At 40.7% G+C, this 20,848-nt stretch overlaps 1 protein-coding gene across 10 annotated transcripts in view; it reads left to right on the top strand.

The window, feature by feature from the left end:
* LNPK (lunapark, ER junction formation factor) overlaps nt 1–9,281 on the top strand; it is a 77,821-nt gene extending 68,540 nt beyond the window's left edge. For all 10 annotated transcript variants that reach the window (XM_065561893.1, XM_065561895.1, XM_005300439.3 and 7 more), the window contains one exon: nt 8,291–9,281. In XM_065561893.1, coding sequence (XP_065417965.1) covers nt 8,291–8,490 — 200 coding nt within the window. In that variant the 3' untranslated portion in view covers nt 8,491–9,281. The remainder of the gene's footprint in view (nt 1–8,290) is intronic.
* The last annotated feature ends 11,567 nt before the right edge of the window (nt 9,282–20,848 follow it).

The raw sequence follows: 20,848 nt of genomic DNA, 5'->3' as shown, positions 1-20,848 counted from the left end.
ACCATACTGCCACAATTTGAGATCTGCATAGGTACTCAGTTTGAACCTTTGGGTAAGCATCCTTCCCCCAACTCCCCTGGTATACAGCTTCATTCTAAAATAACTCAGATCTGATCCAAGCATCCTACAAAGTTCCTCCGAGTTGATATTTGGATAGAGCTGTGATTGTAGGATTTTTGTTTGGCAGATAATATGTAATATGCTGACTAGTGACTGGTGTGTGGAAGAATTCTGCTATTTTGATTTTATTTTTGTAATTGGCTTGTGTATTGTGCATTTAGCTGATGGCAAAGGCATCCATAGCCCCAAGTGGACAGTCTTTTAAATTTGAGTTTTTAAATAAAACAAAATTGAATCATTTTAACAACAGAGATATCTAATCTCCTCTCCCCAAGGAGATCATGTCTTGGAAGAAACAGTGGAAGCAAAATACATTGATTTATGTAGAAGTCTCTGACCACTTTGGATGCAAAATTGTATCTTGAGGATTTAAAGCCATGTTGTCTTACACTATTTTTCCTAAAGGCTGAAGAAGAACCCAGTAATCTTAGTAATATTGCTAATGTGTCTGAAAGGAACATGTAAAATTAATCAGAGCCATACAAGTGTTCCAAGGGTTGATAGGATTATAAATTGGGAGATAAAAATGAGTCCATTTACTAAGGGATGGGAGAAAGCAGATAAGCCATACTAGCTGCTGAGAAGCCATCCTAAACTTCCTTTTTTCACTGTTTTTTTCCCATTTTCAGTGCTCAAAAATGGGACAGAAATCTTTTTCCCTGAGGACAGTTGGAGTAAAACTTCTGCCCCCATAAAGCTCTGATTATAGTTCCATGGCTTCTGTCTGACAGGAACATGAGTTATCCATTAGAAACTTGTTATTAGAAGGACCCCGGAGAGGAGATTAGGTTTTGATATGCCATTAACTCAATGTAAACTTTAACTTCCAAGACCTATCAATCAAAGGTGATTGCAGTGCTGGAAAATATTGGAACAAATAATCCAGAAAGGTAGAGAAAGTCAAGGAGTTTCATATGAGCTCTAGATCCCCTATCCTATCTTAAGACTGATTTTTTTTTTTCCCCCATAGAGATTTTATTGGTTTTCTTGCATATCAAAAGTGGAATAAAAACCATTAAATTCAAAAATCTGTATACACACCCACACATGAGCACATCCCATACAATTCACTGCCAAAGTACAGAAATCCTGCCTCACTGCAAAGGGGATAGGGAGTCCCCAGACACCAAAGCCCCCACAGGCAGTATAGTGAAAAGGATGTCTTCGCTGCCGCAGGGCAGCTAACGGTAGGCAGGCACAATCCTCACTGCACATCAAGCAGGAGAGGATGACTGCACATCTGACCCTTCCTAAACTGCTGATCTGACAATGGTTTAGGTATCTGATGTTTTGAGATATCCAACATGAAGGGTTCTTCCACCAGTCACCTCTTCCATGAGGTGACTACTAGAAACAAAAAGATGCTCAACGTTTTTTTTAATGGCAGTTGGGGCAGGCCAGGAGATAGGCCAATGTGGCAGATGATCGGATATCTTTATTTTTCCTGGCTCGTCTATTTTACCTGTAAAAAAGTCCTACCCTTCAAAAGGGAGATTCAGAAATGTAGACTGAAGTTCAGCAGACAACCATGCATGTTTCTAAGACTAAGTGCTGACCTCATTGTTTGGCTACCTACCAGATGCTCCAGAAGAATAGACACTGGTTCAAATGTCAGATATGTTTTTTGAGATACTTGCAGCAGAGACATAATAACTACTATAGGGGAATAAATCTAGCTTGGTTTGAATGACAGCTCAGAATGACTGATCAAGAAACCATATCTGAAAGCAAACTTTGTTGGCAAAGAATTGGCTTGTCTCTTAACCAGTAAGGCTTAACATCCTCTAGCTCTGTAAGAGAATAGAACTAGGGCACCATTTCTTAAACCCGTAAGACATTTTCTTTGGAAGAATAGTATTTCTGCCTCCAAATGTCTTATGTGCTTTTTTTCTTCAGACCTCCTGACTCTGGCATAGAGGACTGAGGAGATGAATCAGCTTTTCTTGGATTCAATTACTTCTAATATGACTTTTTTTCAGTGTAAAAATGTCCTAAGTTGTTGACCCTTTTACTCAGTTCAGTCTGACTTGCTGAGGAGCTCTCATCTACCTCTTTGGCAAAACTGCAAAGGGCATATGGATGCAATTGCTGTGTAAATGTTAGGCTTTCTCCTTCAAGAAAAACTAAAATGCATGTATTCCTTCCTTCCTCATGGTATAAAAGCCATGCACACGGAATACCTGTGAGACAAATGGTATTTGAGACCCTGGAAAGTGCAAACCTCACTAGTGCACATTTTTAAAAGTCAGATTATTTCACTGGGTCTGCTACAGTGGAGAAGAAAACCTAGCCTTTGAGAAAATTCATATAAGGTCAAAAACTTGAGTTACTTTAAGACCTTTGGTTGCTTTTGTCAACTCCTAAGCTATCCTGCATTGTACCAAGAATAATAAAAATAAAAATGAGTATGCCCAATGCAAAAGAGCAAATGAAGGTTCTGAGATAACTTCTGTCAGTGGAAGGAACTACTAAAGAAATGATTAGAAGGTTGGGGTATGTGTTAGTGTTAGTATTATGCCTCTGTTTCAGAATGTTTCCAAGCTAGGTGACGCGTGCACTGCCCCTCATGCTTTTACTACTAGTAAAAGTTCTGTAGTTTGCAAGTCAGGGCATGAGACTCTTTAAAGCTGGGAGTTGAAGAGTTGATTTAACCCAGTAATCCTTATTTAACCGGTGGTTGGTTCTTCTGAACATTTAAAATTCACTTAATAAAGAGACTCCATACAGCTCCCCACAATGTGCACTTTGGTAGTATGAGGTTTGCCAGTCAATCTAAATGTGACACCATGGAGTTGACTACATGACACAATGCTGATGTCACGTGGTCTATAAAACTGAAACCTGGCATTCTGTGTTGAAAATAGACATTTTGCTTTGTGTGTAACTAGATGAAAACTTTCAAATATTACCTTCCTGTGTCACACTTCACTCTTAGTGAGTAAGGGTAGGTCTACACTTACTTCCTGGTTCGGCGGCAGGCAGTCGATCTTCTGGGATCGATTTATCGCGTCTTGTCTAGACGCGATAAATCAATCCCAGAAGTGCTCGCCGTCGACGCCGATACTCCAGCTCAGTGAGAGGAGTACGCGGCATCGACGGGGAAGCCTGCCTGCCGCGTCTGGACCCGCGGTAAGTTTGGACTAAGGTACTTCGAATTCAGCTACGTTCTTAACGTAGCTGAATTTGCGTACCTTAGTCTGAAGTGGGGGGTTAGTGTGGACCAGGCCTTAGACATATGCATCCCCGGACTCGAACTTGAAACTTTTTGGATGACCTTTATTATTTAGAGTGAAATACTGTTAATACCAGATAAAGCACTGTACAATGCAGAAAAGCTTTTGTATACAGTAACTTGTTCACATATCTTTTATGTATATCCCTGAACTGTAATTCTGCTGCTCCATTCTTGTCATACAGAATTGACATCCTGTGGAGTGCTAGGTTGAATTGAATTAAATAAACTTGTTTCACTTTTGATAACCCAGGTTTTCAGAGAATTTTTGAATTTGAAACCATTTAATCATATACTGATTTTTCTAGTTCAGAAAGGTTTAAATTCCCTTGCTTCTAAGCCTTTGTGAACAGAGTTATGAAAAGCCAGAGTTCTTGAAATTCTGCTGCTAGTGGTGGATTCCTTGAGTGTAGAATTACAGGTGGCTGGATGCCATCACTGCTGCAGAAGTGTTACAAAAGCCTCTTGCTTCAGAATTTGAGAGACTAGGCAGTAGGTTGTTTCTCTGTTCTCTCCTTTTTCCCCTCTCCTTCCTCCGGCTGTTCCTCCCCACACTCAAAATCTAAGAATCTGGTTTCATGTGTTCCTACCACAGCTTCTTAAAAAATAACTAGTTGCACGTTAGGTCGTAGGGGGATTCCTTTCCACTTGATATTTACTTATTACATGATTTTTGTGAACTCCCTCATAACAGATGCCTACCACCTTAGTCAAACTGAAATCATAATATTGTGAGCTCGCTGGTTGTTGTGGGAAACATTCCCTACCGCAAAGGTAGGACAGTTGACTTCATTAGCTGACTGTGAAGAAGGCTCTGTTTACATGTTTTTGTTTAATACTAAACGCTGAGCAAGGATGTTAAGAAATGCATGGCTGTTGGAATCAGGTTTTTTGTTAACGGTGCTATAATATGGTAATGGCTTTGACATATTAAAATCTGTCTTAAGCAATCTACAACAGTTGTGTGGAAGGCCGATATATGTAGGTGTATTTTCCTTCAATTAAATCAATCAAGACTAATTGCTAATACTCAAAGACGTCAACTAAATAAGATATTTGCATTGTAATATTTTGTCCTTTTCAATTTCATTTTCAGAGTTTTAGCCCTCTATAATTACAGCTTTTACTAGCATTTAAATTGTGTTACTGAGATCTAAATGACTTTAGACATTTACATTAATCATAACCAATTTGTTATAATGTAAAATTAAATCCTTGTATTTGCACATGAAAGCTTTAAACATCAGAGTTTGTTATATAATAGGTGGAGCTGTTATAAGACCCTGTTTTTAGTTGCATATAACTTTGCCAACTTTTAAGCATTTATGCTGAATTTTTTTATGCATAGCGTTTCCTCAGGTTGAATATTTTTTTGAAAGTTTCAGCCCAAACAGTTCAGCCCTTTGCCAAAATTATTTTTAAATGATAAAAACTTACTTTTTACTTACCTTTCACATGCTTGGAATCTTCTTTTGAGACCTCTAGTGTGCCCCTATGCTTCAGTTTAGGGGCTTGAAATTTGGCAGGGGAGTGGTCTCTGTATCAAGAATGTGCCTTTTGCTTTCCCTTTGAAAATCCACCCAAATTTGGCTGCTATAAGCTTTTGAAAAATTGCAGTTCCCACGTGCTCAGACTTCTTGGTGGAGCTGCTAAAATCTCCAGGCTACGTTGCGGCTGGGCACTGGAACTGATAGCAGGGGAAGGGTGTCTCTCCTGTGCTTTCAATGGCACTCCCACCCACCCTGGGGCCAGAGCCCATGGAGGAGAAAGCTACCTGACTTGAATGCAGAGAGGATAAGAACTGGGCAAAGAAAGGAGTAGATTGGAACAAGGAGTCTGAGACAGGGACTGAAGTAAGGTATGGAAGAAAATCTGACTGGGAGTTGGGAGACTGAGACTGGGACAAGGAGCCAGGGGGTGGGGTGGGGATAAGAGAGACAGACTAGATGAGGAGTCTTGGGAGAATAATTGGGACTGGGAAACCAGTGAGGGCGGGAAGGACTAGAGGCCAAGGAGGAGCGGAGAGACAGATTGAATGAGGAACTGGGAGATGAAACAGACTGGGCCAGGAAACGGGTTGGGATGAGAAGCCTGAGGAGTGGAGTCTTAGACTCATTAGACAATGAGATGAGGCTGGGATGATGAGATGGGTGGGGAAGAGACTAGACAGGGACTGGTTAGAGGGACAGAGCAGAAGGAGTCAAATTGGAGGGAATGTGCAGAAGCCTGTGCCCACTAGACCACACTCCTCTCTAGACCCTGGAATGGAATCCAAGATGCCTGAATCTCCCCATTCCTTTGTGGTCAGCAAATATCTGTGAACCCCCCATCAGTATGACTTACCACTCTGGTGCTGATCCATGTAGAGGATGACAGCCTTCTACTGCTACCATTTACAACATTTGCTCAAGTGGCAGAGATCAGTGTGGTGGCTTTAAAGATTCCAACGCTGCTGGTGAACCTCATGAGTGTCAGTATGATGCTATATAATGGAATTTGTTTTTTATAGTTTGCTTTCTTAAAGACCTAGTAAATTATATTTTAAAAAAACTACATTAAAAGAATATTAAGGTTGCAAAGTTGAGCACTCAGAAGTTAGGAAATGCCAAAATTAAGGTTGTCTGTCCAACTTTAATTTGCTCCCTTGTGAAAGCCTTATTATATGATCACATATAGTTTTTTCCAGAGGACCCCTGCCTCATTCAATGTGCAGGTTAAATGATGCGCAGCTAATGAGAAGTATTAAATATTTTGTTTCCTCCTCATTGTTCAGTTAGTGTCCCCATGCCTTTACTGCGCGGTATTGAAACTCTCCTCTGAAGACAAAATTATTAATTTGCTCGGGGGGACTAGGATCTGATTTTTCAGAGTACTTAACAGTTCATATGATCAGAGTACAGCTGTGACTTCAGTTGCAGCTATGAGTGCTCAGTCTTCTTGCAAATCAGACTCAAATCTGGATCTCAAGTTGTGCATACAGAAAATAAAGCACACAAAATTAGTAACCACCTGTGAAAAGTTCGTTTAAGTGACTTGCCTGGCACCACACAGGAACTTTGTGTAGAGGCAGGGATAGAATTCAGTGTTTTCCAGAGCAGCATTCTTAACTGAGACACCACCCTTTCTCTTCCTGCATCCCCGCCTCATTCATTACACACCTGGACTCTGATCAGAGGGGCTAGGTGGACCCTGCAACCGTAGGCCAGTGCATGGGGCTTTCCATCCTGCACATCACCTGATGTGCACTCCAGGAGCTGAGAGCAGCCTTGCTTCCGGCTTCTCTCGCTTTTCTCGAGCGAGTCCTGCAGGAGGGTGCTTCCCTCCCATCCTTCACCTCTGCCCCTCCAAAACTCATCATTGGACCCTTATCCTGCAAGCCTCCCCAGCCATTCCCAACATGCTACCTGAGCCAACTGCACAGCGTCCAGCTAGTCTGCCTCTGAACCCTGCCCAGAGAACATCTGTATGTGCTCATGCTTCATACTATCCACATTCTCACCTTTGTGTCCTGCCCTGACACCAAGTGGCAGGACCTGCTGCCACCAGAGGAGGGTTAGGAACCCTGGCAGGCCAGTCTATATTCCAGTCTGGTCCCACAGCCTGCCAGGGATATCATTTGGTGGCTCCTCCACAGAGCTGTGAGCACAGGCATATACGTAGTGCAGTTCACGAAATCCCCTGATGCCTGCCCCTTCTGCAACGAGGAGACCCTGGTGCACATCAGGTTGCAGCCCCTCTTCCTCAGCAAGAGGCTCTGGAGGAGCCAGTTCTGGCCACATTTTTTCCCACACCTCCTGATCTATGCACACCGCATCCGGGGCCCAACAAAGTTGCAGGACCTCCTCATCAACCTCCTCCTGGTGCTGGCCAAGCTGGCCATCCATCATTCCAAGAGGAGGCAGCTAGACAGAGGGGTGTTCTGTGACCATGGGGCCTATTTTCGGTCCCTTTTCCGCTTACGTCTTTGGGCAGAGTTCCTCTGGGCAGTGTCCACTGACTTCCTAAACTCCTTAGAGAAGCAGTGGGTGCTGTCTGGGGTTCTCTGCTTTGTGTCCCCCTCTGGATCTCTTATTCTTTACCTCTGATCTCACTCCCATGCCTGTTTTTTCATTTGTTGTCCCCAGAAATCAACTGTAGTCTGGGCTCATTGGTTCCTCCCCTGTAGTTGAGGGGTTGGGCCTATAGTTATAGGCAGGCCTAAACCCCCCTGCCTCCAGTACTATAAATATTACACACCACCTAGCTTCTGCAAGAGATGAGGCAGGGGTCCTGTGGAAAAAATGGTATGTGAACACATAAAAATCAGATCCTAGTCAGCTCCAGTTGAGCTGCCTCATCTCTTGCAGAAGCTGCAAAGGGTCCTACAAACAGCCTCCTTCATTGCCCAGCTCTGATTTAGTTCCAGAGCTGGGCTGTCCTGTCCATGAAATGAGGCAGGGGTCCTGTGGAAAAAATGGTATGTGAACATGTAATTAAAGACTATATCATAATGCATATGCACAAGGGTACTGAATTAAGGTTGCATAGGAAACCTTAACTCTGATACTTAATTTTTGAGCACTTAAATTCGCAATTTATAATAACATTCTTGTGTGTAATCTTGTATCAAATGTGCTAGAATATATAAATGCCTACCTTGATAGCTTTGAATTTTCAATATCTCTTCCTCCCATTGTCTACTTTTCTCTTCCCCTCTCTCCCCTCCCTCCCCCCCCCAAACTCTGCAAATTCTTACTTTTGGCCTTACCATTAGAGAAATATCAACCCACTGCAGGTTGGTCCTGGTATTTATAAAGAACTTCTATACAGTGACAGTACCCTAAACCTGTGATTAGAAAATGTTCAAGTCTAAGTCCCACACTTCCTTACAAACGTCAACTGTGTATTCAGTATTTCTGGAAGTGATCAAATGATTAATTTAATCATTTTTTTTCTCAGAACCCATAGAACAAATTACACATATTATTGAGGCAGACCAGATAGATGGTGAGGCATCGAGTACTGAGCAGCAAGGGGTTGAATTATCTGAAGAGGCTGTGAAAGAAGAAACAACAAATGAAAGTGAACCTTCAGTTACGAAAATCGATTCCGCTGTTCCAACTGAACAAAGTGAGGAGTCTGTCCCAGAAGCAGAATAAGTACTTCAAGTGCCTTCTGTAGCTAGTTCTTTTAGCTTTGTTCATGCCAGTTGTTACTCTTCAGGTGGGCTTTTTGAAAATGGTACAAATTAAAATCTCTCTTGAGCTCAGACTGCCTCACTACCACAGTACGTCGAAGCTATGTGCACTACTGGATATTGAAAATTAAGCATGTATTCTTTCAGTGAGCTAATGCACTGCAGAATGTACAGTTGGTTGAAGTCTAACACAATCACAGGTCGCTTTAGCTTAGTTTTGTATATTTGAAAACTAAAATTTACCTACAGGGTTATTTTCCATACACTTAACCAAATGCATACTAAGTTTTAGGTATTGAACATAAGCTGCAGTAATTAGCAACAACTTATCTAGTGGAGTTTTGGTTTTGTGAACTTTTAGGATTTTTTTTTAATGTTTACTCATTAAAATTGATTGAATGACTTTTAAATATCTAGATGTTTACAGGCTAAAATGTCTTTAGGCATTCAGCTTAAGCAGTGTGAAAGTGTCATAACTGTAACAGCTTAGTCATTGTCTTAACTTTTTTGACAGAATGCAGTTAAACAGCACTAAGCTGTATTGTAACTCCTTTGGCATTACCTGTGTGCAGATGGGCCGAAGGCACATGATATACAAAATTAGTTTGTGTTTACATAAGGTATAGGAAGTCTCTACTTGACTGTACTTGAATACTGAGCGTTATTTATACCTGTATAATAATGACAATATATAAGTGAATTTTGTGCCTTTGTGTTTTTTGTTAAAGGAAAATAAAGACTATCTAGCAACAATATTTGCTTTGTATTTTCCAGAAATCATGGGAAAACTTCATGTGCTATATAGCAACTATAACAGTTTATGGAGACTCTTGAAGGAATATGTCAATTTGCTTTATAAAGAGCATGTATTTTAGTACTTGTGACTTCGCTGGTAGAATTGAACTGGGCTGGTAATTAACCTAGAAGCTTTTTGTAGAGTTATGTTAGTACATTCCACTGTTTTCTAAATGTGCCTAATTTACAATTCCAGTTTTTTTGGTTAACAGCACATTGAATTACTAAGACCATGTCTACGCTTACCAGGGATCGATGCTGCTGCAATCGATGCAGCAGGGTCGATTTAGAGGGTCTAGTGAAGACCTGCTAAATTGACCACAGAGCACTCTCCAGTCGACTCCGGTACTCCAGCTCCCCGAGAAGAATAAGGTAAGTCGACAGGAGAGCGTCTCCGGTCAATGCAGTGTGGTGTAGACACCACAGTAAGTCGACCTAAGCTACGTCAACTCCAGCTACGTTATTCACATAGTCATAGCTGGAGTAGCGTAACTTAAGTCAACTTATCCTGGTAGTGTAGACAAGGCCTTAGTTGTTTCCACTTAGCTGATTACTGTAGAGCTGCCATTATGTTTTAAAAACAAAACCTTGTAGCACAGTTGAGTGGTTCTACTGCTGGAGCTGCCCTCCTAAGAGTGGCATGTAAAACAGAGATGCTGGTAGTTGGCGGTCTTTAAAAATTCTGTGTAGTACTTGCAGAAAGGACTTTGATCCACATCATCCTAACCAATTTCCATATTGGCTAGTTATATTCTACCTGCCTAAAATTATCCTTGGAGTTTTAATTAGTTGCTTTACACTGTTAAGCTGATGTCACATTTCACCCCTGAGGTGGTGATATTTCATTGGTTTGTGTATGCAGAATGTATGACTATTATGTATTCTCTTATATTAGAAGTCTTATTGACATGTTTGGGATGGCCTGAATAAACCATTTGTGTCTGACACAGAGTAATGCAGGCCATCCCAAATAATTGTCAGTCAAACCTCTTCCGCACCATCATGTACTCTGCATGTGCCTCGTTGCACAGAAAAAATATTTTCAAGTATTGTTAATATTAATATTTTCATGAAGTAATATCTCTTATTGAGCCAACTTCTGTTTGTGGAAGGGGCAAGCTTTCAAGCTCTTCTTCAGGTCTGGGGAAGGTAACCAATGTGTCCAAATTAAATAGAAGTTGGGACAGATAGTTAGGCATAAGGGGTTCATGCATGCTATAGGAGACAACTTAGAATGAAGTGGGCAATTAAGGGTTAGCAGGCAGTAGTGCGTGTTACAAATTGTTGTAATGAGTCATACAGCCAGTGTCTCCGTTAGGTCCATGTTTTTTTAGAGTACAGCAGAGTTATTAATTTAAATTCCCAGGCTCTCTCTGCAGGTTTCCTTTGAGGATTAGGACTGAGAGGTCAGACATGGAGTGATTGCTTTGTGAAAAGTGTACACCGACAGGTGATGGGGTGTTTTTGTCTTTTATGTCTCTTATCATTTTTTTCTGAGAGAGTTCATTTGAGAGCTTAGTGATTGTGTGGTTTCACCCACATAGTAGTTGTTGGGGTATTTGATACACTGAATGAGGTACACCCCATGTTGTGATAGGCATGTGTAGGACCCATGGATCCTGAAAGGTGTGTTTTGCGGGGGGAGTAATTAATACTCGTAGCAGTTTTTGTGTCCAGGCTTGCAGGTTTTGTCTGTTGTGCTGGTAGGGTTTGGTTCCACTTTGAATTGGTATGTCCTGGTCTGTGGGAAGCTTGCTTCTGATGATGTGCTTGGCAGGTTGGTGTGCAGTTGTTTGAAGGCTACAAGAGGAGGTTTGGGAAAGATTTCTTTCAGGAAGTGGCCCCTATCAAGTATGGATTGTAATTATTTGATACCCCGTATGGGTTTTAGTTTGGGGTGGTGGGTGACAACTTAGGGGTGTGCTGTCAGTGGGTTTTTTTCTGTATTGAAGCAGGTTCTCCCAGGGTATTTGGGTGGCCATTCCATGATATGATCTACTTCTCTGGTGGGCGAGTCCTTGTTTGGTGGAGGTGATTTTTAGTGAGTTTTGGTGTGTATCCCAGACTTCCTCTTTGGAGCAAATTGAGTGCCTATCTGTACATAAAATATCTTAGTGTATCTGGGGTGGTTACTGGATGTGTGGCAATTAGTATGGTGATCCATGGGTTTCATGTATATAGTTGTGTGTAGTGTTCCATCGCTGAAGCTGATTGTGGTGTCCAGGAAGTTGATGCTAGAGTGGGAGTATTCCAGAGAGTTCATTGGATGGGTAGTGGTGGTTGAAGTTGTGGTGGAAGTCTGAGGGAGTTCAGGTCATCTCGATTAAAATATCATTGATTATATTGTTAGTTTCATGGTGCATTTTTCCACTTCATTTTAAGTAGTCTCCTACATGTGAGAACCTCTGCTTAACAATCTGTCCCACCTTGTATTTAGTTTGGACACTCTGCTACCTTCTCCAGACCTGAGGAAGAGCTCTGTGAAGCTTGAAAGCTTGTCCTGTCCACCAACAGAAGTCAGTTCAATAAAAGTTATTCTCTCACCTACCTTGTCTCTCTCGTATCTTGGGGCCGACACGGCTACAACAATGCTGCAAACAACATTTTTCATGTCTTTCTGTCTGCAAAACCAGTTTCTCTTGAGTCAGTTGTATACCTTAGGAGGATAGATGAAATTAGCCCAAAAAACAGTGTACTTTCCTGCTAAATATGATTTTAGGTTTCATATATTGACAAGTGAGAGGGACACCAGTAGTTTCATTTGAAATCTGGTAATCTTCAGTTTTCAATTGTATGCTATTTTTTTACCTTCATGGTTAAGATATCAAACTTGAACCTGTCATTGACTAGGGGTTGTGTTGAGGGGAAGCCCCATATTTCAGGGAAATATTTTTATGGAACATGTTAATTGCAGCTGCCTTAAGATGCTCGTGGATTGTTAGAAGTAGGCCCCGTGGGCAGAGTGCAGATGAGGTAGTCAAAAGAGCATAATAAATGCAATGTTTGTCATATGACTGGCTTCACGTCATTTCACTAGCACATGTACACACAATATGCAGATATTGATTTAGTCTATGCTGGCATCCAAAATGTGCTCCCAAATAAAACACACTGTCTCTGTCTTAAGAATGTACTGTCTCAGACCAGAGGGAGGAGAAAAGTGATACAGTATACAAGTAAATTGCTAAGGGGGATACACATACATCTTACTAGAAATATGTTCAACATGCTAAATTTCCCATCCTAAAATATCAATTAATTTTTTTAAAAGTGTTATGGGAACTATTTGGCTGAAAATGATCTAAAAACTCAAGAGTGTTATCTTGGTACAAGTACATACCTATATCTGCTGCTTTCCTTTGTATTTCAGTGGCTTGTATATATAAAGCTTACTTTTCAGAAAGGAAGCTCAAGGTATTATAACAAATTAACTAAGCAAGTTGAGACATTTTCTCTAGCCTCCTTTAGCACTATTACGAGTAAGGTTTTGTTTGCACTTTGGTTATAAGCCTCATGAGTGGAGTGGCCAACAGGTGAATGTTAGTGTTTCAAAAGTTAAAATGACATGAGTTTAGGTCCCTGCATGCAAAATGGTCTCCTATATAGAATTCTCCTTTGCGAATTGCCTCTTGCAGGTGCCTGTTCTCATGGAGCACTTATCTGGTGTCCTAGAACCACTTAAAAATAGTAATTGTTAGGGCTGCATGCACAGCCTATCCATGGAACTGAAGGTTGGGGGTATAGTTATAAAAAGTAGAGTTGGTTGAAATTTTTCATTAATTTTTTTTTTCTTTTTTTAAGAAAAATGGCTTTTTCATCTAAACTGATATTTGCAAGGGAAATGTCAATTTTTAATGAAAGTTTTTGGGTTTTCATTGAAAAAACAAGCTCAAACATTTAGCTTGGAAAAAAATGGCTTTTGGCTGTTTGAAAACTTTAAGAAAAATTTCAATACCAAAAAGTAATTAGTCGACAGTCCTAATTGCTGTGTTGTTCCGGTGTAAGTTTCAGGTGTACAAAAAACACAATTACCTCTCCTTTAATGTGTTTTGACTCTGTACCCCCTTTATTTTGTAATTTAAATATTTTATTTCATAAAAAATATAATTTCAGTTGCTGCCATCATGCAGTTATTTCTGATCTCTATAAAATGGGAATCCTGAAAGAAAATCGGAAGTTAAAATAACTCCTCCTTACAAGTTACTTTGTGTCTTACAGGGGTAAAAGAGGGGCCCTTTGGGTATATCTATGCTGCAATTAAACACCTGCTGCTGACCTGGGCTGCAAGGCTGTAAAGTTGTGGTGTAGACGTTTGGGCTCAGGCTGGAGCTCAGGTTCCTGAGACCCTCTCCCCTCATGAGGTCACAGAACCCAGGCTCCAGGCTGAGCCCGAACGTCTACACTGCAGTTATGCAGCCCGAGCCTCATGAGCCCGAGTCTGCTGACGCGGGTCAGCTGCATGTGTTTAATTGGAGTGTAGACATATCCTGTGTCTTCTGTACTGTACTTTACCCCTGTCCCAATGGCATCACTGAATAATTTGCCCATTAATCCCTTCATACTGTCAGCAAAAGTGCCTGGGAAGTGTTTGCAGAGGAAGGGGCCTGCAGGGGGAGAGTCTGCAGCAACTCTCTGGGAGCAGAGAGAAGGGGAGGAGAAAACCCAAGAGGGAGAATAAGCATTGTGGTTCTAGCCCTGGAAGAAGGGTCAACCCCAGAAGAGTTGTGGTGAAAGAAAACCTGAGGGCAAGGTAGGAAAAAGCACAGGGAAACAGAAGTAGGGGGTAGGACTGTGCAGATCTTGGTTGCTTGTTATAGGGTCCCTGGAATGGAACCCGGTGTGGTAGGCAAAGGGTTCCCCTAGTGGGCACAGGAGCATTGGAAATGCCACCGGACAGCTGGCCTGGAAAGACTGTTACCCTAGAAGGGGAGGACTATATTAGAGACCTGGCCAGAAGGCCAAGTCGTGAAGGGGGAAAACCCCGATTTAAGAAGAGAAAGAGAGAGGCCCCATGATCAAACACATTTTAAAAATGCTATAACTATACAGGTGTTGAGGTCTAATTGACCCCAGGTTTAGACAATGAAACTAGGTAGCACAGCAAAGTGGCAGTAAATGGTCTACTACTGTGAACAAATGGCGCAAATAGGTGACATGTTCTGAACGTACACAGGTTTTACTTTGTTTGGGGTTTTACTTTGAACATTTTTTGATGTGTTTTTCTGTCATTCTCTGAAACAGACGTAACATCTTCCGGTTTCTTAGGCTCTGTTCAGTACCCAGCACACTAGATGCTGCTTCTCTGGAACCCTGAGGCACAGCTGCAATGTTCCTTACCTGCACCAGTGGTTTCACCATTTTGGTATCCAGGTCCCTGAGATTTATTACTCAGGGATTTATTATGCTGTGTGTAATTCAACAAAATCCAAACACGGTATGCATTCAGACATGCAGAGTGCAACGAGTCTTTGCCCCAGCAACAGTAGCTGTCAAGTGTGGGCTTGCCAGAAACGTATCTGACAATTGTGGCTTCCCCAGAAGCTCTTCATAGCAAGTATAGGTGTCCCAGAGATTGTTTGACAACGTTCTCTTCAAAGAAACTCAATTGGCTGAACAATTGTATGATACATGAGGCAAGTGTTCTCAGACATCTCACAGTCCCCTGAGATCCTTTTGGTGCATTTTTGAAAAAAACAAAAACCATATTTTTTATCGTCGTCATTTCTATCTGATGCTGGAATACATACAGTAATTAATTTGGGATCTAACTGACACCAATATATTTTGAGTGACATTTTTGCTACACTAAAAGTACAACCGCTATACAGACAAAACCAATACTGACTGGTTGTCCTCATCATAGCTTGAGAATACTTAAAGAAAGAAGAGACAATGGTTTGACTATTACGTTTTATTTAAATATTTGTATGTGTTTGGGGTCTTGCTGGTGGGTCTTGCCCACATGCTTAAGGTCTAACTGATCACCATATTTGGGGTCAGGAAGGAATTTTCCCCCAGGTCAGATTGGCAGAGATCCCGGAGGGGTTTCGCCTTCCTCTGAACCGTGGGGCATGGGTCACTTTCAGCTTTAAACTAATGTAATTGGTGGAGTCTCTGTAACTTGAAGTCTTTAAATCATGATTTGAGGACTACAGTAACTCAGCCAGAGATTATGGGCCTATTACAGGATTGGATAGGTGGTGATCTGTGGCTTGCAATGTGCAGGAGATCAAACTAGATGATCATGATGGTCCCATCTGGCCTTAAAGTCTGAGTCTAAGAGACAGTGGTTTGCCTATTGTGTTTTATTTAAATTTTTGTACTTGTTTGGGGTCCAAGAGACCTCCAAAGACCTTGGTAGTGTAATACTTTCATTTTCCCTATTGATTAATATTGATTGAGGGGTCGAACTGAGCCCATTACCTGCTTAGTGACTTTGTTTGCTGCACAAAAACCACAGCAGGTAGGATGATAAAACCGATGCGGAAAGATTGATTTCATCCTTGTTTAAGAATACTTAAAGTATGAAGGTGCACAGGTTTGGCATGAAAATTCTAATTTACACTTTTGTGCACAGTCAGGTCAGATAAACCCCAGAATATTAGGACGGTTTAAAAAAATGAAGTTTCTCAAGACTCATGATAAAATCCTGAGTTGGCAACACTGCAAAACTTAAATCACTTCATTGTACTTTAATCATCTCTGGGTTATATAAGAACATTTTATAATCAGTCTCTTTATTTGTATCCAGAAAAAATTAAAATACTATTTCTAATCCTAACATGCTTTTTATTCAGCATAAGGCCTGCCACCAGTATAAGACTAGCATGTTTCAGGATTACTCCAGAACATACCAAAACTGCAAAGAGACTCTGCAGGACTGCAAAGAGAATTAATAGAAGCCGATACACCTCTCGTTCACATAATGTATTAATATTGACCTACAATTCCCATCACATGCATTTCTCTCTCCTTTTCAAGGCACAGTGAGCACTGTATTTGAAATAAGCAAACTTCTAATATCTGGCTAGATGGTTAAAAGCTTCCATGCTATGTTTGGGAGCATGCTCAGTAAGAAGTCACTAATATTTTTCCAGCACAGCCTAACAAAGCCTTCCCCTTTTGTGAGATCATTAGGCATTCTCCCTGCCTTGCCCAAAGGCACTGTGGGGCAGTGGCTACTGTTCTGTGTTGCTGGAGCAACTTTCACAAGGGTGATTGCAACTGGCTGACTGAAATATACCCAGCAAAATTCTCTAAATAGCCAGGATAAGAGAAAATTGAGGTTGTAAAAACTGGAGAATCTCACAAGTTTTTAGGGTTTCTCCACAGTTTTGTTGCATTCTGTAAATGTTAAAGTTAAACTTAAAAATGAAATTTGGTTGTCTCATTTCCAAAGAAAATGGACGTGCATTTCTTCCACTAACCTAGACTTGTAGAAAACTCTCTGGTAAAATGGGAAGAGTGAAGACTGGACTTCTGCCCCACCCCATTCATCTCAGTGAGGAAAGTTGTTCTTCCCATTCACATTAATGAGTTGTGAATTCATTTAAAGCCTAATTAGAGCCATTTAATTATTAATATTGTGCATATTAACTTTTTTAAATAAAACAAGACAATTAAATTGTAATTGATTCTTTCTATAATGAAGTTGCCTGGTTTAGGATAAAAAGTCAAGAAATGCAAATGTTAAGGTTCCTAGTGCAATGTTAAGTCAACTATGTTACACATTCTGGATATAGGATGGTATGGACTTTAGTACATAAACAGTTATTTATTGAGCTATATCTCTAACCAGAGAAACAGGGATAGAAAATACAACATATGTATAGTTTGGCCCAGTCATGTTGCTGTAATAGCCTTTACATTGCATTAATATGAGTTTTATGCATTCAAAGAATGTTATATAAACAATAGCTTTAATCAGATGGGGTTTTTCAACTGGACAGAAAAGTAATTCAGATTCGCTATGGCCCCCAGTCCTTATATACAAGTGGATCATATACAAGTGAACCTCTGTGCTGAAATGGAGCCCCAATAAAGTCAATTGTAAAGGGATTTTGGCAGCAAATGCTCTGAATGTATCATCAAGGTAGATATGCCTTACCATGAAATACCTCTTTCTCTCTTAGTTTCTGTGGATTGCAATCTGCAAAAATGTTAAGCTTTTGCTTACCTGTTGAGATCTGGTATATTTCAGTAAAGCTCAGTTGTTCTATGTAATAGGGTCAGCTGCCTCCTTATGGCCAGAGAAGCACCTTGCCTTTGTTTCCTCCTGGTCTAGGCTTCTTAAGAACTACACAGCCCACAGTATTTCAAATAAAATTACACCTCCTGGGTGGGATCTACTTATTTAATCTTGCTCACAGTCTCCAGTGGCCCACTAGACCCAAACCCTTCCTTCTTGACTAATGGAACCCATAGCCCTCCTTCTGGGGCTTGAGCAGTTCTTCTCCCTGGTCCCTTTGATTTGCCTTTCACCCATTCCACTCAGATTGGAAACAGTCTGTCAAAACAGAACTCAGTTGTCTCTCTCCCCTGGCTGGAGCTCCGCCTACTGGCTCTTCCTTCCAAACTCTCCTGCTGTTTCTTCCCTCCAGGAGTCTTTCTCACTCTCTGCAGTTTCCTAAGCTTCCTCTCCCTGGCCCTTCTTCTTGGGAGTGATGCAGCAGACTCACTTCCCGAGTCTATGACCACCATTCACTGGATTTTGTAGATTTCCCAGTATTCTTAAAGAATTGCAGACTAGCCATTTTCCTTGTATTTTGTATAGGTGTTACAAAGAAAAAAAATGTTACTTTAAGGTTTCTAAGTTTTTTCCATATGAATATTTCCTTTCACTGATCCAGTCTTCACAATTCCATAAGAGATGATCTATCATTCCCTGGACATTACATGTTTCTTATAGTCCATCCTTATGCTTGTTGATTAGAAATAGATTACTACTTTAATCCACAATGCCCTGTTAAAATTCTGAATAAAGCCACTTCACTCTTCCTCTCAGGGCTTTGGATAACATTAACATTTTCAACTATTGGGCATATTTAATGGAATTTTTTCCCCTTCATTTCATGTGCCCACAGTTCTTTCCATTCCTTCCTTGGCTCATTTTTGATGAAGTGTTTAAATTCCAGTTTAAACAGGGGATCTCTAGGTCAATTCATTCATGCTTAATAGGATTTTTTGCCTGTCGGCCAATTCGTTGCCAGCTGTTCCTATATGCACCAGGATCCATGCTTTTACTATGATCTAATTCAGTTGTTAGCAGTAATATTTCATTAAGTATACTGTTTCTGCTGTCAGACTTGCCATTGTATAGTGCGTGCAGCCCTGATAAGGAGTTAGCTGCCATGGCTGTCCTGTCTGACTCCACATCTAAGGCCCAGATTAGTACCATCAGTATCCCTGTTAGCTTATAGCTTTCTTGAGTCTGAATGCAGGCGTACACAAAGCTGTTCCCACTCTCCCCGTTCCTTCCTGTTTGGAACCAGCATTACATACAGTACTGTATGTACACTTACAGTATTCAGCTGACACAGATATATTGATTTGCTATATCATGTATCGTTATAATTTTTCTCGTTTTTGTTTATTTTATTATATAATTCCATGTCTATCTAAGAGGAAAGGGATGGATTCCCATAGTTATTGATTGTGGCCTCTTTCAAGCTTTTCTTTTCACTGAGTTCCTTTTATCCACTTATTTACCCTACTTACCTGGAGGATTTTTGAGTTTTTGTCCTACCCGCTCTCCACTTAATTCTCGGCAATCAGTATATATTAGCTCGGTGTGTTATCACTATTACCTAGTACTTTGGCATAAAAGGTAAGTCTAGGAGCTTCATTCTAAACATGATAGACATTACATGCACAGTAATGAAGGCACTATATGCTATATACAATGCCTAAACTTGGAGAGAGTCTAGATTTCTCAGATTTGTTTTTGATGCTGACCTACAGGCCTGGCAGCCATACTCTCTAATAGTTGTGATTAGCACTCTGTATAGCCTTATCACTGGTTTTGTTTTTTATCTGCTCTCCAGGAGATTTCAGATGTACTTTTAAATAAGTTGATTCTTCCTTTGCACTTATCTATAATATTTTCAATAAGCTCCATCCAAATGGGCTGGTTATCAAATATTATAGCTAGGAATTTGTCCTTTTTCACTAACCTTATCTGCTAGTCATATCAGTATAATTGTATGACTTTTTGAATCTTCTGTGTTGTGAAGATCACTCCCTTAACTTTATCAATGGAGAACTTGAAGCCCCACTTTTTCTTCCTCTTTCTGTTTTCCCCTGAAGGACATACTAGATTTGTTTGGTGGCATTTTCAAGGTTTCAGCTTTTGGTCCATATGGCACAATCATCAGCAAATAATGTGATGCTTATTCCTGCACTCATCCCCTTTAGAAGATCATTTATCATGATGTTAAAAAGAATGAGCTAATGACGCTCCCATATGGAGTTCCATTTGTAATGGGATATACATTGGAAAAAGGCTTTCCCTTCTTGGACTCGCATAGTTCTTTTGCTTAGGAAATCTCTGATCCATGTGTATGTTCTTCCTACAATACCCATGGTTTTCAGTTTATATAATAATCCCTCTCTCCATAACACGTAGTTTTTTTCCTATGTCCAGGAAGGTCACTATCATGTGTTCTTTGTTCTTCTGTGTGTGTCTTTGCAATGTGGTCAGTTGCACTCCTACCTCTTCTGAACCCACTTCCATCTATGAGCCTGTTTCCTTCTAAGTAGGCTACTAATCTCTCACCAGTTTTTCCTCCATTTTACCAAAACGTGCTGTGAGGGCAGTTGGCCTGTATGTCTCAGGCCTGCAGTGCATCTTGCCTGGTTTCCTCACGGAAATAATAATGACATGTTTCAGGTATTTCCCCTTTTCTCCATATGCTATTGTATAATTTTAGTATTACCCTCAGGCTTTCATCTGAAGAAGTGAGGTTCTTACCCACGAAAGCTTATGCTCCCAATACTTCTGTTAGTCTTAAAGGTGCCACAGGACCCTCTGTTGCTTTTTACAGATTCAGACTAACACGGCTACCCCTCAGGCTTTCGTCACCTACGTGTTTGAACATTTCAAAGCTTATTTCGTCCTTGCTTGGGGCAGTGCTTTTCCTCCTTATTTTCATTTTTTGGAGTTCCCTCACACTGAAGTTTTCATTTAAAATAAGATCCACATCTGCCTCCCAGCTCTTCATTTCGGAATTATTATTAAGGGATGTTCTTTTCCTTTCCCTAATTTCTATCCTCTGATCCTTGTTATTACTGACTTTTTGAAACATGGTGGTCAGAATTTCCATTTTTTCCATGCGTCTGACGAAGTGGGTATTCACCCACAAAAGCTTATGCTCCAATACATCTGTTAGTCTTAAAGGTACCACAGGACTCTGTCACTTTTTCTTTGCTGGTGCTTATTTTCTCCATGGCCTTTCACCACAAGGCTTGGTACTGTGTTGCTTTCACGCTTTATTCCGTTCATTTTCCAAAGTTGCTTGTATACCTCT

This window comes from Chrysemys picta, chromosome 11 (genome assembly GCF_011386835.1).
Source record: "Chrysemys picta bellii isolate R12L10 chromosome 11, ASM1138683v2, whole genome shotgun sequence".
Lineage (NCBI taxonomy): Eukaryota > Metazoa > Chordata > Testudines > Emydidae > Chrysemys > Chrysemys picta.
This window is presented reverse-complemented; position numbering and strand designations above follow the sequence as displayed.